Source organism: Monocercomonoides exilis (genome assembly GCF_001643675.1).
Source record: "Monocercomonoides exilis strain PA203 chromosome Unknown scaffold32-1190040, whole genome shotgun sequence".
In the NCBI taxonomy this organism is placed as follows: domain Eukaryota; phylum Preaxostyla; order Oxymonadida; family Polymastigidae; genus Monocercomonoides; species Monocercomonoides exilis.
The window spans coordinates 542488-559166 of NW_027150577.1; the positions used below are offsets into that span (position 1 = coordinate 542488).

Consider the following 16679-nt stretch of genomic DNA (forward strand, 5'->3'; position numbering starts at 1 on the left):
GGATGTTTGCTTTTTGTTTTTCCTATATTTTCTTTGTTTTTTGTAATTAATAATTTTTTATTTTGATATTTATTATGTTTTTATTTTTTTATTATTTGTTTATTAAAAAGCACCATTACATAAGATTGTCCAAAAATTGAAGCTCCCGTTCAATGAATCGAACCCGTATATCCAAGAAAAAATGCTGCTGTGTCTGACTGAGTGGTTTTCTCAGCAAGAACTGATACAAGATTTCAATTACAAGATCAACTGTTTGGGTGAATGTTTGAAGGATAAAAAGGAAGAGAATTCAATTCAATCAATTTTTCGGAAGCAATCTTCTTCATCAAGTTACAGTGTAATATCTTCAGACGAAGATGAAGCGGTTGATCAAATGTCTGAAAGAAGAAGAAAGCGACGATGAAGAAACGGAGAGCGATGAATGTTTAAAAATGAGCAAAGATAAAAAATGTTCAGATATTAAAGGAGGAGGAATGAAAATGGAAATAGAGGTTTGGTTTTTTATTTTTTTTTCAAAAATTGCCTGATTCAATTTTACAGGCAAATCAATAATTATTTGTTTATTTTTTTGTTTGTTGCTTTGAAGCAACAGTCTTCAATGGAAGCATTAGGAAATCCTTATTCTGTTCTTTCAACAGTTCCACAAATGAGTAGCTTTTTTCAATTTCCTCCTTCGTTTCTATTTCCAGCTCATCCTTTACCAAAAGAATCACGTTCATATGTTCAGGTGTTGGTGAATTGTGGGAGGGAGTTGATAAATTTTGGATCATCATGTGCTTTAGCTTCTATTTGTCAATGTCTGGCATCGTTTGGAGTGCAATGTGGTATCAAAAAAAGACGTGGAGGAGTGTATATTTTCCGAAGACTTTTCAGTGCAATCAGAGGGAGAACTGTGACAAGCAAAGTGTGGGGAACTCCAGCATTTATGAATTTTGTGCAAAAACATGGTGGGAGCAAATCTGATCCATTAGGGATCACAACAGCATATGAAGCAATTCTGAACGATGCATTTTTGGAGGGGTGCAATGTCAAGAAAGACTTCACAGTGAAGCAATCTTCATTCAAACTGTGTGCGAAGTGTTCTCATGTTCGTGTTCATAACCAAAATCCTTCGTTTTATTTCACCATCATGCATCCATCGATTGTGAAGGGGTTGAATTTGTCATTGTCTGCAACCGATCAGTTTTCAACTGAGGAACCGTGTGTTGATGCTTATTGTGGGTGCAAGACTTCATTTTTGTATTGGACACAAATTGACAGGTTCCCAAAAATCCTTGCAATTTATCATAGCTCAAAGGAAAACTCCCCTGTTATGCAACCGCCTAAAACTATCACATTTCATGGAAGTGGATCCACTCCGAAATCGATGGTGGTGACGTCACATGCAACAAATCAACTGAAACATGAGTTTTCTTTCTTTCCTAGGATTGATTACAATTTCATTGGATATGTCCTTCATTCGATGAAACCTATGCCTATTGGTCATTTTATAGCAGTTGTTGTTGATGGAAGAGATGAATCGACTGGGGAGCTTAGTCTACTGGAGTGCAATGATGGAGTTATATCTCAGGTGAATTCCCATTTCAATGAAGCATATTGGAAAGCAATGGCAAATGAAGGATGGAATGGTGCAATTTGTTTTTATAGAATAAACCAAATGATTGAATGATTTTGTTCTTTGTCTATTTTTGCTTTAATTTTTACTTTTTTTTCCTTACGATTTTTATTTTCGAATTTTTCTTTTTTCAATTTTCTCACTTCCTCTCTTGATGTTTTCAGTTTGATTTTTAACAGTTTTCTCAAGAAATCATTTATAATGAATGAAATATTTTTTATTTGAATAATGAATTTCTTCTGAAATGACAAATCCTTCAAAATTACAAAAAAACGTATCACAATTTAAAATAAAAATAAAAAATGAAAAATATGAAAACATCAATAACATTAACATTGCTATTAAAAAAACAAATAAAATTTATTTTCAGAAAATTTATATGATACCTGTCCGTATACGATTTTTAAATCACAAATTTCAAAAATTCGACTATACTCAACATTGTCAATTTTGAATGAAAAAAAGGATCCGACCCTATATTTTATTTTTTTCGAGGGCAAAAAGATCAAAAAATTACGCGCTAAAGGGCGAAAATTGCAGATTTCAAAAAGCAGTTTTTTAGTAATATATGAAGTTAAATCGATGAAATAAACCATTTTGAACAAAAAAAAGTGGCATCGAGATTCTGATCCTTCTGTCATCTTCATTGTTTGAAGCGGAAAACAGAAGTTTTTTCCATGAATACAAGTTTTTAAAATTCAGAAAAAACATTTTTCTAACTCTTATCACATACATAACTATTAAACAAAAAATCAAAATTTTTCTGATATTTGTTTTTTTTTTAATAAATATTCTAAAATTCAAAAAGATATGGTTCTGATTGAAGCTGGAGTTTTGTTTCTTTCATTTTTTTAAAACCACTTACTTTTCCAACTTTTTACCAGTTTGCTAATACTTTCTTTTTTTTAATGTTTGTAGTAATGCTATTATTTCTCAAATATATTTTTTATTTACCACTTTTTTAAAAAAATATGTCAAAATATATTCAAAATCTTTATATTTTATGTTTGTTTGTCAGTAATATCTGGTTCTTAAACTGTTGGCCTGTATTTATCTTGCGTTGCGGCTTTTATGAGAAATGGTTTTTAAAAAATCAAAGATTTCATCAGATTCTGCTTTCAACCGAACATATTTTCTGGCGCTGATTGAGTTCACTCTGCTGCTCGTGCGCCAACAAGAAGAATGAAATATCATGCATTCATTCATCTTCTTGGCGAGTTGCAATAATTATTGAAGCAGTGGCATTTTTTTATTTATGAAATGCTTTTACAGCGCATTGTTGCTAATTCAATGAGACGGGGAATTCAATTGTTTGTCGACTGGAGACAGCAGCGGAAGAGCAAGAAATGTAAAAGAATGCTCATGTTTTATGCAGGACAAGGGAGATTTGTTTTGCAGAAACAGAACTGCAGAGAAAGGAAACGAACGAGAACAAAAGATGGAGGTAAGATAAAGGAATGAGAAGCAAGAGAGGTAGAATGGAAAATTAGAAAGGTTATTTTGTTCAATCTATTTAATTCAATCTTCTTTTTTTTTTAAATTTTGAACTTAATAATTATAATTTCAAGATCCTTGCATGATTTTTTATTATTTTTTCTCTGATTCAGATACAGATAACATTAAAACATGGCTTATTTTGACGAAGCAGACGCGTCTGTTGAATATGCTAGTCTCAGAATTGCGAGCAGAAAACAGATGGTGCGGCGTTGGTGTGCGTCCATTTGGTTGGTGATGGGCTGAAACATGACGTGCCGAGAGTTGACAGTCGAAGAACAAAATGCAGGAGTTGATTTGGCCGTTTGAGTGGAAGATGCAGGAGCATCGGTAGAACCTGGCGCGAATGCGGGAGTTTGATAAGCCACGAAAGACATTGCGGACAGCTGGAGCAGAAGAAGTGGTGTCGCCGACGCTGCTGCTGTTGAAGCAGCGGGGGGAGTTCTATAAGGAATCGGAGCTTTCGTGCGTGACTGCGGTGCATAAGAAGAAAATTGTCTGGGAAGATAACAAAGTGTTAGTGAAGCTGCTTGAGTGCAAGAAGTGTGAGCCTTGTGAAGTTGTGTTAAAGATACGGGAGACATGACGGGAGCTGAACTGAAAGATGGGAGATAAGAATGTGAAGAGGATGGAGGTGGAGATGAGCAAGAAGATGCTTGCGAGTCAGCAGATGGAAGAGAGAAAGTGGAAGAGAGAGAAGAAAAAGAAGGAGATGAAGACAATGAGAACTGCAAAAAGATGGAGGATGAGAGAGAAGAACGAAATTTTGTTCAGCGGAGATAACATAGAAGGGAAATTGACGTCGCCAATTGAGAGAGAAAGAGAAAGAGGAAATAGAGTTGAACACGAGGATTCTAAATAGAAAGAGAAAGATGGTATTTCTGAAAGCAAAGTCGATAGAATGATGCATTTGGAGTCATTTGATTAAAGCAGAACATCTCTTGTTATTCCTTCCTGCAGAAATGGCTGTCATATGGAAAATTAGTGGAATACAAAAACTATTTGGGTTTTATTTTGCAATGAAGATAAGCAGAGGTGGGCAATGCGAACTCAATGAGAAGGTGCTAAAGAGGAGATGGACTATTTTCTGTGGAGGACGAAGAGAACGAAGAGAGAAGGAAAAGCGAGCTGAGAGTGCTATATGGCAGCTCGTCAGAAGCATCGAAATCAGCTTGAAGAAAGCAGGTGCACTTGTGATACGTCTTCAGTGATTTTATCATTATCATCTTCAACGCCTTCTTCCTCTTCTCGGAGCAGCAAGACGTTTTTCCGCGATCCAAAGGATGAATCCAAAATGACAGCGAAAAGGAAGAAATGCAGCAAGGATAACATGGTTCTGTTCCAAGAAGACGAAGGTTATTACTTCGGGTCAAAGAACACAACTGCAAACAAAGCATTATGCCCATCTGTTTCTCAATCATCATCCTCTGCTTTGTCTATCCATCAGATTTCTTTATTGATCTTTCCTCAAAGAAATAATAAACACACAAAGGTTCTCCGAAACAGCCTTCATGCAACATTGGAAGAGATGAAGAGGAGGAAAAAGGAGAAGAAGAACATAGATTTTCTTTCGCTGTATTCGTTGCTGACACCAGAAAGGATACTGACTCTGATGCCAGCTGGTGATATTGCGCCTGCAGATGACAAGTGGCTTGAGGAGGAAGTGAAAGATGCGGATGTGGTGAGAGGAGTAGAAGAGGGGGAGAACGAAAGTGAGAAGGAGAGAAAGGAGTATTTGATGAAGGCAAAGAAGGAAATAGACGAAAGATTGAGGCGAATTAAAGAATGGAAGCTGAGAGAAGAAAGAGAAAGAGAAGCAGAAAGAATGAAAAACTTGCCTTTTAACCAGCAAAATGCAATTAACACAATGTCAATTGAACCGAATCAAACTCTTCAGTCAACTCCTCAGCCAACTACATCAGCATCATTCTTTTCTTCTTCCTTATCTTCATCATCTCCTTCTTCGTCATCCACACAAATTTCATTCGATAACAATCAGGTTGTCAATGCTTTGCCTTCTTCACCATCATCACTTTCGCTTCCTCTTTCAATGTGCTCTTTATCTCCTTTTCCCACCAGCACCCCATCTCCCACCCATCAAATGTGGCATCCTGTTCCTTCTTCCTCTCTTCCCTCTTCGCTTTCTTCTGCCTCACAGCGTCTGTTCCTACTTCGTCACTGTGCTTTCCTGAGCCAAAATTGTCAGCCATTCCAAGCCGCATCGATAGAATTGAGGAAGAGAAAGCGATACAGCCGAAGATGGAGAAGATGCAGAAGAAAGAGGCAGAGAAGGAGACAAAGGAGCCGCTGGAGGAAGAGAATGAGAACTTTGAGAAAGATCGGGAAAAGCTCGAAGACCGCAGAAGAAGGCGCTGGAGCAGGCTGAGAAGAAGAGAAAGGAGTTTGTCTTAAATCTGAAAAAGATGAAGATTGAGAGAAGCGAATCGAATTTCAAAAGTGGAGCAAAGCAGAGGAAGGTGCGGATGAAGGAGAATGTTGAATCGCTTTCTTGTTGTTTGGTGGATGAAGATTTTTCAAATACGAGATGATCTGTATTTTGACAGGAAGGTTGTTCAATTTGGAAGCTTTGCAGAAGTGTTTTTCAATAAAAGCTCATTTTTGACTGTGGAAGAAGGAGATGATGACATTTCAGAAAACTTGTCATTTTCAAAAGAACAACAAAAGAAAAAGAAAAAGAAGAACAAGAAGAAAATTATGCTCCAAAAGAACATACACATTCGGAGCAAAAGCGAAGCGAAAATGCGAAGGCATTTTTCGATGCTAAATTTGAGAGCTCATTTTGCTTCTTCTTCTTCTGATCCTTATCAAAAAAACTTTCTGCTTGTTTGTTTTCTTTGTATTTCACAAGATAATCGTCAAACACAGCAAAAAAAGCGTGAAAGAAGCTTCTTCTTCTTTTCTTTCTTTAATTTCTTCTGCTTATAGAAGTGAAGTTGAAGTTCCACATCCTTCTCTGTCATCTCCAAACACTTTTGCTTCTTCTTCCTCCTCTTCTTTGCATTTTTTACAAACTCATTCCTCAAAGTCATCTCATTCAAAACCCAGCTCATCAACAACTTCCTTATCTCCTTCCTCAACAGCTGTACCAACTGCTTCATCATCTTCGTCGTCGTCATCATCATCTTTTTCTTCTTCTTCAGTCTCTCAAAATACATCTGTTTTCAAACAATCTCCTCATCCCAACCAGCCACTTGCACAGACACACAAGAAGCGCAGCGGCCACACCCTCAAACCGATTTCTGCTGCACATACATGCTCAACTCTCTCGCAAAATGCATCTGAAATCAAAAGGCAGAAGAAGAAGCCGGAAGCAAGTTAGAAGCGGAACTGGTCTCTTTCGTCTTCTTCAGCAAAGACTCGACTGACTATTTCGACATCTTCTCCACCACTGTGTCGGCTGTGTTGAGAGTTGCAAAAGGAGAAGCACGATGGAAGACATCGTGTTGCTGCTGCCTGTTGATGGATGTGACATAGAGAAGCTTGTGCGACGGAGAAGAGGGGATTTTGGCTCGCATACTGAAATATCCGCAGGAGCTGAGGTTTGCTGAGAAAGGAATGAAGGCACTGGAAGACAGAGAGGATGAGATCTGGGCAAGGAGGATGAGAGAAAAGGAGAAAAGGAAGAAGGAAAGAAAGAAGGAAAGAAAGAGAAAAGATGGAGAAGGAAAAGAGAGGAAGGATAGAGAAAGAAAAGAAGAAGAGGATGATAAATCCATAAATAAGCTCAATACAAACATAGAAGCAAATGATGTTGAAATTAACTCACAATCGTTGCCTTCATCTTTTCCTTCGTCATCATCATCTTTTTCTTCATATTCTTCAACAGAAAGTATTAAAGAACAGAATGTGAATGCACACACAACAAATGCAGCTGATGATGCTTTTCTTCAACCTCCTCTGAATATTCCTCCTCCTCCTCCTCTTTCCGCTCAAGCTCAATTCAATGCCTCTGCTCTCTTCTCAACTACTTCTTCCATACTCCCCTATGCACCTCCTCCAACCTTTCCTTCCTTTCCTTCCTTTCCTTTTTTTCCCCCTCCCCCTCCCCCTCCTCCTCCTCCTTCTTCTTCTTATCCTTCCTCTTCCTCTTCTTCGTATTCCCTTTTTCCACTTTCTCTTCCCCATCATCTTATTATATCTTCGCAACTCGATTCATCTTCATCTTCTCCTTTTCCTTCTTCCCCTTCTTCAATTCCCCCATATCCCCTTCTTATCTTTCTTTCTCTCAGAGCAAGGAATGACAGATTTCGAGGAGTGTCATTTCATCTGTTTCTTCCTTAACACGAAAGCCTGAAAGCATCGATACGAAAGGCTGAGGAGAGAGTTGATTGTTAATGCAGCGCCGAGTGAATCAACAGTTGAGGAGCCACCAAGATGCGCCTGGAAAGATGACTCCGCCTCCTCATTTGAATGAGGCGATATTGAGTGCTCTGACATATCAAGCAGATGAGGTTGCAGCTGGCGGTGAGGGAAAATATACAAATGGAAAAGCTTTCACTGGTGTGCTGGAAGTTGCAGGCATGCACACTCCAACAGAGCTTGTTGAGCGAGATGGTGGTGAAGATGGAACACATCACACTGAAGGAACTTTATGAATGATTTAACACAGTGAGATTAGAATAACAACGCTGAAACCTCCGATGAAGAGATCCGTGGTGATGAGATGCTCAACAAAGTTGCTGATGCCATCGCCAAGCAGGAGCAGAGGCTGGCAGCACTGAGGACGGAGAGGTTGTCGTGAGAGAGGAAGTGGTGAGAGCATGATGAGCAGGGCAGGTGAGGGGGAAGGGAATGGACAGATATGTTGGAGAGGAAAAGGGTGCCTCGGCAAGAACAAATGAGCGAAAAGATGAGGTGGACAGACTTGTTGGCTGCGGAAAAGAGGGTGGAGAACGCAGCGATGGATCCGTCGAGGAGAGAGAAGAGGGAAGAGTGGGCAGATCCAGAGGGAGTTTTCAATTGAGCGGCAGATGTGCAACACAGTTGTGAAGATGGAATCGCAGGAGGCAAGCAGGTAGCTGACCTGGCGGGCAGAGGAGCCGGTGTCTTGGTCGACGAATATCTGGTGGACGCGGAAGAATGTGATGAAGGGGAGGAGGTCGACATCGAGGTTGGGGTCGGTGGGAGGAGTGGGAGGCGATGGAGGGGGTGAAGGAAAGGATGCGAAGTGGAGGTTGAGAATGGAGAGGGGGAGGTCGGCGCCGGCTGTGTCCAGCACAAATCCGCTGAGCTCATCGATGGTAAACACCACGCGCTCGAGGGAAAACTGTCAAATAGCGTCTGCCTCCCCCAAGAACACCCAGCTGCTCAATCCATGTGTCTGTGCCTGGCCTCGCCGCCTCCTCTGGCCTCGCTGCGATCTTTATGCATCCCCCGTCTCAGCTCCCCCATCTCCTAACACCCAATCATACACCTTCTGCACTCCACCACGCTGCTGCTCCCAGTGCACTTGATCTGTGAAAACGCTGTGCTCGCAATTTTGCACAGTGTTTCGAACTCTCATGGCACCAGCCTCCAAGAGCTGATTGTTATCAGCCTGAAAACCATCATCTCCACTTTCAAAAGTTACTCTAACATCCTCATTCAAGGTCGAAACTGAATTAAGCAAGACTGCAGAAGAATTCAAGCAAACTTATTCACATATCTGTCCAGCTTTCAAAGTGATTTTCGAAGAGGAAGAAATAGCGCAAAGAAGAATATTCAAAAAATAGTTGAATGGAATGTTCATCAAACAACTTAGGCAATGCTTAAAAGAAAAACAGATGATGAAAAAAATGTATTCATAATAGTTGTGAGCTTTTTTAGTGAAAAAAGTGAAATTTTTCTTATTTCTTTTTAATTTTTTTTGATTCTAACTTTGCAATTTTTAAAAATAACTTTGATCAATCTATTTAAATAACTTCTTTGAAGTATTATTTATTTCCAAGCAAATATCAACTACGAATTGTTGTATATTTGATAAATATCTTGAGTTTCTATTCTCTTTTTCAATGTTTATTATTGAATATCGATTGTTTTTAACGAAAGTTTTAAGATCTTCAATATTTATATATAAATTTCTTTGTAATAACATCATAAAACTAATTTTCATATTAAAAAATTATTGATTTCATATAGTTATTATTGTTATCATGTTGTATTAACGATTAGGCAAGTATCTTGTTCTATTTATTGAATTATCGATATTATCTAACAATTTTTTTTATTTTTTTCAAAATTTTAACAAAAACAATTGGAAACAAATTAAAATCAACAAATAATTAATAACAATAATATATTTAACAATATTTTCACATTATTTTACAAAAATTTTTTCTTTTCAACCCTACCCTTTATAAAAATTTTTTCTGATCAAACGTCGGAATTTTTTATGATATCAAAAAAATCACCCATTTAACGATTAATAATTCAAATAAAAAATATATTTCTCTTTCTTTTTTAAAATATTGGCAGAATAATTTTTATTAAGCTCTTTTCAACACTCTTCAAGTGACAAATATATCATTGTATTTCATTTCCAAAAAAAAAAAAAAAAAAAAAAAAAAAAAAGACAGAATGATAGTCAACAAAAATGATCATCATTTCAAATAAAACAAGATTCAATAATAAAAATATTCCATCCAAATTATCATGTGATATTCCTTTGAAAAACAATTTTTAAAGTTTCTAATTTTGTTATGCGACAATGTTGATCAGGTTTTTATTTTCCAGCAAAATGCAACTAATATTGATATATCTGTTAGCATTAATGAAAATTTCATTTGCAAGTTACACGAAAAATGAAGAACGCGAGGTGTATATGAGCAGTGATGGTTCAGAGAAGAGTGAATGTTCAAAAGTATCTCCTTGCAATTTTGTTGGAATTTCCAAGTTGCCATGGACGGATATGACTATTCATGTATTATCAGGAGATTATCTTGTTCACTCTCAGCTCTTCGAAAGAAAAAGGCTTTATTTCAAAGCAGAAGAACAATTAAAAACTGTTATTTTGCCTATAAAAGATGAAAAAGCGGGAATTTTTGAAAATATAGAAGGTAAATTGGTTTTAGATAATTTAGTCATCAAGAACCAAGCATTAGAAATTGGAGCATATGGGGCAATTATTTCAATGATGAAAATTGGATATCTTAAAGTTACAAAATGCTTGTTTACATGTCACCAGAATGTTGCTTGCTTGCGACCATTTATTAAAGCTGAAAATTGTGATATATACTTGGAAAACTTACAGATAGAGAATATGGAATCAGCAATGGGAATTGAAAGTTTCGTATTTGAAAACCCCTCTGCATTTGTGCTTGATAATTTGGTTGTAAAAAATGTTATTTGTGGTAGCACTCTATTAAAGATAAGCGATTCATCACATACTGCGAAATTAAGCAAGATTTCTTTTAGTAAGGCGAGCTCAACAGCCTCGTGCAACAGCTTAGTGATTGTGGAAACAGTGTCATCTGTTGAAGTTGATGCCATCATATCAAACGATGAAACGCAAATTCAACACAATATAAATAGTGCAATTTTCATGCTTTCAAGGGTTGGAACTGTGACTCTTGGAGGAGGAGAGATTATGAACTTGAAAGGAGAAGATCATATGCGGTTTTTGTTTGGAGAGGAAGTCGAAGTTGTTGGAAGAGACTTAACAATTAGAAATGTGGAAAGCGGTGCAAGCGGGGCAGCTATGCTTGTCAGTGGTGATGGATTGCATTTGAATAATTGCCATTTCGACAAAATCAAAACAAGTTCAAGTGATGGAGCTGTTTTATGCTTAATTTCTGGCAAATGCGTGTTGGAAGATTGCACATTTACCGAATGCTCTTCAGAACGTTTGCTCTTTTCACACTGCTTCGAGAAAAATAATTATATTTGCACTTTATTCTGGATTAGATTTATTAATTTAGATATTTTGTGATTAAACATTTATATTGAAAATCCATATTATGTTTTGTTATTTGCGTATATTTCTACAATATTATGTAATTTTTCATACTTCATCAATTATTATTTGTGACAATCTTACACCGATTTAATCTTAATCTCAGCAACACATCCTCTTCCATGTTGCCCAGGGGCCTGCTTCTTTTCGCCTGGTTTGCTTCGTTTGACACGTTGCTCCTTCACAAAATGCACTGGCTGCGGAAGAAGTGGAGCGATTGGAGTTGATTCAAGCACAGGACAACCAGAATTGTGGAGAATGGAACAGTGTGTGATGGAGGGATGCCAAGTCAAAATGTCTCAGACCGAAGATGGAACAGAAGGTGAATATAATGCTGATGAGCGTGTTGGATGCGACTTGTTTGATAAATCTGCAACAGCTTCTTCATTTTGGCGGAGTACACAATTTGTTGACTGGACAACCGATGTGAAAGATCCTCAGCATTCAATTGCTACACTCGAAAACGATGATGTTGATTGCGTGATAAACGGAGGATGCAACGAAAGAGATGCATTTACTGTGGATCCTACTGATCTTGGCAGAGACTTTTTTGGCTGTGGTGCAAATACTGCAACGAAGCGCGAGAACGGCAAAGGAGAAATTCAAAGAGGAAATATGCCGTCTTATTCTAACGCACAAAATGGACCTTGCAAAACTGTGATGCATGCTGTTAGATCAGCCTCACACGAGAAGACAACAACTATTTTACTGAAAAAGGGAACACACATTGTTTATTCAGTGGAAATTGCTGGGAAAAGAAAGGAAGATGCTAATAATTTGAATGATGACGTAATACAACTTTCAAGAGAAGATAAGCATTTCAGATCTTCATTTACTAAAAATCAGTCCCCTTTAAAATCTTTCAATGGAACTTTGCTTTTGGTTAATGCTGCTGATGCGCGAACTGTTGAAATCAGAGGCGAAGATGCGAAAGAAACGGTCCTTCACGACATTTTCACCCAAAGCACGTTCGGTTTCAAGGTAAGCGATTGCGGGGTAGCAAAGCTTTCACAGTTCAAACTGGTGTTTCGTGCAGAAGGCAAAAGCGGAGGAAGCTTTTTGGTTGTTGCAGCTGACGGGACTGGAGAGATGGCTGATGTGGAGTGCGTTTATCAGCCTCCGGAGCTGTTTCCGATTGTTTGTCCAGTCATCCGCTGCTATGAAAGAGGAACATTGCGACTGGAACGAGTGAAGATGAGCGCGTTTGTGATGCTTAACGACTCCATTGTCCACTGTTTGTCTCCAAAGGAAGTGATTATCGAAGATTGCACAGCTTCAGACAACGTGCGGAAGTGGAATGGAGGATGTGTTTTGAATGTTGAATTGGAGAGACAGAAACTGGAAAAAGTTGGAGATAACGATGCTTCTACAAGTACGTTGAGTGTATCGCACTGCATTTTTAAGAATAACCGCGCAAATGAAGTGAATGGAGAAGGAGGAGCCATTCGGTTGACCCTGAAGCCTGGACATGAGCTAACCAGATTAGAATTGTTGAAAAATAATGGTTTGCCCTTTTTGACGAATGCTTTATCTTCAATTTATACTTGAAGATAATACATGGAATTTATTTATGAATTTCTATTAATTTTCCCATACTTTTATGAAAGAAATTTTATTTTGGAAAATTTGAAATTTTTGTATTGCTATTTTGATTAGTTTTTTAGGGAGTTTTAAGCTTTCTGTGTAATGAGCCTTTTAATCCAATTTGATTTTTATGATGAATTCTTTGATTTTTTTCTTAATGTTTTTATTTCCAAATAATTATATTATAGCACAATCGTATAACTACATATTTAAAGACAATCACTTTGAAAATTGCAAAGCGTTTGTTGGAAGCGATCTGTTTATCGAAGCACCATCTCTGTCTAAAGATGTTACAATCGACCATTTTATCGAAATGTGGACATACACAAAAGATGCTTTTTCTCTTACAACTCAAACGAATTTCTATGGTCTTGACACTACACTGCATCTTTCTGCTTCTCTCTTTCCTTGTTTGTACCATCCAACAGATTCCACAGTCTATGTGAGCGAGCTGAGCGGAGACGATAATGCGAAGGAGTCGTGCGGAAATCAGAAATTCCCCTGTTGCACTTTAAATATTGGCATTGAGCGCATGGTTGCACTTGCACCACAGGATGACTCACTAAAAACTGTTAATGTGATTGAGAAAACGAAAGTTGAAGAGAACATTGTGTTAACATTGCCTTCAATTTGTTTGTGTGGAGTAGCAAAAACTGTTCATACGACGAAATTCAATCGAAGTTCTATTCTTCAGTCAGCCTGTTTACCTGAGAATTCAGAGCCACCACTTTCTGATATCTCCTTTGATGGTCTTATTAAAGCAGCTGCAACAAAAATTTCTCCAACAGCCATATTTGAAATAGCAGATGCAGAGAATTGCATGGAAATATCTTTATCGTTGCCCGCTTCATCACAAACAGAGCAGAATAACAGCGCTGAAGGAGAAATCAAATTTAGTCATCTAAAATTCCTTCTTCCTCTTTTTGAGCAACATTTTGTGGACTCTTTCTGCAAGGTTACACGCACAGCTACTGTATCTCTAATCTTTGAACATTGTGCTTTTCAGAATGATTTGCCAAAGTTTTATCGAACAAAATTTGAAATTTCGTCTTACTCTGCAGATTTCTCTGATTTTCCCTTAGATTATTCTTTGATTGCCCTGTCATCTGCTACTACTATTCTTTCAATGATCAACGTTTCGATGAAAGATCTCACATTCTCAGCACTTTTGCCCCCAATTGAACTAAACAGCGTTTCACAGGCTTCTTTCAAAGAATTGCTTGTTCAGAGAGTGAATACAAAGGCACCGTTTATTTCATTAGGAACAAGAACTCAATTTAGAAGAGATCAAAAGTCCGAGAACGATGAACCGACCATTTCAGCTTCTTCTGCTTTGCTTAATAATTCTTCTTTCAATGGAAAGCAACAAACAACAACGAATGACATTATTCCATTTGTCAGTATTGTTGAATGCTTCTTTGATTCTGTGAAAAACTATGATGGATCTCAAAGTGCCGTGCTCTTTATAAACAATGAAGAGAACATAAAAGTTAAGCTAACGCTTGTGCAAGTGGCTGGTTGTGGTCTGATAAATTCAATAAAAGCAACGAACAATATGGCCCCAGCTCAACTTATGTATTTTGCTGGATGTGATGTTGCAATGGATCGAGTGTATTTTGCAGGCGTAACCGATATCACCAATGATTATTATTACTCAACAGATTATTTTGGGGCTTTTCCTGCATCTGCTTTGGGGCATTACACAATTGATGAGAATTCTGAGTCTGATGAGACGTGGATGTGCAGCTGGAAGACTGTGGCTGCTGTGCATGTTGAAGGCTATGGCTCGACACTTGCTGTGAACAGTTCTGTGTTCTGTGGGCACAGTGGTGGGGCATTCTCTGTTCTTGATGGTGCGAAACTGCAGCTGGAGAACGTTCTTTTTGAGGGAAACAAGGAGCTGAGGCCGAGAACAAAGTATCCATCAGCACAACGAAATGTCAAGTGCAGCGGAGATACATCAGTTGTTAATATTGTCTCATTGCCAGAAGTCATGAACGAGATAGAAGAGGAAGCTAAAGACAGACAAATGGATTTCAATCTTAAAAATAAGATGACTATTGAAGAAGCTTCAGAAATAAATAATCTTCAATGGAAACAAAATGTTGATCATTATTTCCGAACCAAGTTTCATTCGCAAAATTTAGTTGAGCCAGATTTGTCGCGTCTCTCCCTTTGGATTGATGGAAAGGAGTGCCAACTTCATGGCATTGCTGGAAAGGTTGCTTCGCCTTTGTTTGTTCCAGTGGTTGAAGCAATATCAGTTACACAGAATCCACATTCTGGTGACAGGATTACTATAACTTTTCGAGGCAAACAGTTAATGCCTTGCAGATTGTTTTATGAATTGTTTATCGAAAAAGAAGGCCAAAATGGAACTGAGCACAACAACACAGGAGCAATTGAGGTTTCCTCTTTTGTGAATGAAAATGAAGTGACGGCTGTTGTGGACAAAAAGTTATTTGAAGCAAAACCAGCAAAAGGAAATTTCGAAAAGTTGAACCAGAAGAAAGCACAGAATGATTATGATGTTAAACCAGCTTATTCAATTGCACCTCTTTCTACTGAAAATTGGAAGGTGAGGCTGTTGTTTGGTCCAGATAAATTGGGGCAGACAGCTTCATTTTCATTGTGGCATCATTCGGAAAACCCAACTAATTCTGAGATTAGAGCTCATATTGGTTGGATGATCTCTGCAATTATTCTTGCAGTTACAACGGTTGTTTTTTTGATTGTCATGATTGCATTAATAATCACACTTTCAAGAAGAAAGTCGAGATATACAAAAATTTAGAAAAAATTCTTAATTTCTTTCTTTTTTTTTTTTGTTTATTAAAGAAATAGATGAGTTTCTATTTGATGTTTTTTGTTCATTTTTCATATTTCACTGATTTATTTTTCATTATTTTTCATTATGTTATTTTTGACATTGCATTTGCAGTGTTTATTTGTTACTGTTAGATTTTTGTAATAAGTTTTACAAATCTTTATTTCAACTTCAAAGGCTTTTTATAATTTAGAATATAAATTCTAGCTTATTTTTCAAAAAAAAATTTTTTTATTTAAAAAATTGTTAAATATTCAACTTCTCGTTAAAAAAAAGAGATTTCAGAATTAAACCATTATAATATATATGATAATTATTGAAGATGACTACCGCAGCTAGAAGACGTCTTATGAAGGATTTTAAACGCACTCAGGTGGACTCACCAGATGGAATACGGGCAGTACCATTGGACACAAACATATTGATATGGAAGGCAGTAATTTTTGGGTTTTATTATTTTTGCATTTTCCTACATATTCTCAATCTTTTTCTTAAACTTTTGCAATTTTTTAAAACACAAACAGACCAGATAATACTCCATGGGAGGGAGGTGTTTTCAAACTAATCATGCAATATAGTGAAGAATATCCAAATAAACCTCCAGTTGTCAAATTCCTAACAAAGATATTCCATCCTAATGGTAAACATTTAATTAGCATTATATATTAATTTTATTTTAACTTCTTGAAAATTTAAAAAAATTTCTTTCTTTCAATTAATTTTTTTTCAAAATTTAATAAACATTTCGCTTCAATAAAGTATATGCTGATGGTTCAATTTGCCTTGACATATTACAAAAGGAATGGAGTTCCATTTATGATAGCATTGCTATACTAACATCAATACAGGTTAATTTCTTTTTGAAGTAATTAATATGTATTTTCACTCTTCTTTTATGTTTTAGTCACTTCTCACTGACCCAAATCCTGCCTCTCCAGCAAATGCAGAAGCAGCTAAATTATTCACAGACAATCCTCGAGAATACGAGAGACGAGTAAGAGAGATTGTTGAAGAATCATGTTTGAATTTCTCATTCAAAGACAATAAACTTTGATTCATTCACTTATTTAATTGATTTAGGGATTGCAACTTGAGTTAATGTTAATGATTTTTTAAATAAATTTATAAAACCATTTCATTTAATTAAAAAATATTTTTCATTTCAAAGAAATAAATAATAAATAAATGGGCCATTGTTTGATCGACAA

The 16679-nt window shown here is 36.9% G+C and overlaps 5 protein-coding genes across 5 annotated transcripts; all 5 read left to right on the top strand.

Annotated features, from left to right (window-relative positions):
- Positions 1-598: 598 nt before the first annotated feature.
- Positions 599-1669, top strand: MONOS_17808 (uncharacterized protein; the record flags this gene model as incomplete). Its single annotated transcript, XM_067870764.1, has 1 exon — positions 599-1669. The coding sequence occupies one exon, from the start codon at positions 599-601 to the stop codon at positions 1667-1669; it is 1071 nt and encodes a 356-aa protein (XP_067724654.1).
- Positions 1670-3455: 1786 nt separating this feature from the next.
- Positions 3456-3971, top strand: MONOS_17809 (uncharacterized protein; the record flags this gene model as incomplete). The annotated part of the gene is made up of 2 exons (XM_067870765.1): positions 3456-3587; positions 3714-3971. 2 exons carry the CDS (start codon positions 3456-3458, stop codon positions 3969-3971), a joined length of 390 nt encoding a protein of 129 aa, XP_067724655.1.
- Positions 3972-4250: 279 nt separating this feature from the next.
- Positions 4251-5805, top strand: MONOS_5772 (uncharacterized protein; the record flags this gene model as incomplete). Its single annotated transcript, XM_067875951.1, has 1 exon — positions 4251-5805. The coding sequence occupies one exon, from the start codon at positions 4251-4253 to the stop codon at positions 5493-5495; it is 1245 nt and encodes a 414-aa protein (XP_067724656.1). The 3' UTR covers positions 5496-5805.
- Positions 5806-7464: 1659 nt separating this feature from the next.
- On the top strand, positions 7465-7725 carry MONOS_5771 (uncharacterized protein; the record flags this gene model as incomplete). Its single annotated transcript, XM_067875950.1, has 1 exon — positions 7465-7725. One exon carries the CDS (start codon positions 7465-7467, stop codon positions 7723-7725), a length of 261 nt encoding a protein of 86 aa, XP_067724657.1.
- A 2513-nt stretch (positions 7726-10238) lies between these two features.
- On the top strand, positions 10239-16565 carry MONOS_5770 (putative ubiquitin carrier-like protein; the record flags this gene model as incomplete). Its single annotated transcript, XM_067875949.1, has 8 exons — positions 10239-10950; positions 11167-12564; positions 12833-15363; positions 15794-15918; positions 15996-16111; positions 16231-16319; positions 16376-16490; positions 16552-16565. The coding sequence occupies 8 exons, from the start codon at positions 10239-10241 to the stop codon at positions 16563-16565; spliced, it is 5100 nt and encodes a 1699-aa protein (XP_067724658.1).
- Positions 16566-16679: the final 114 nt, after the last annotated feature.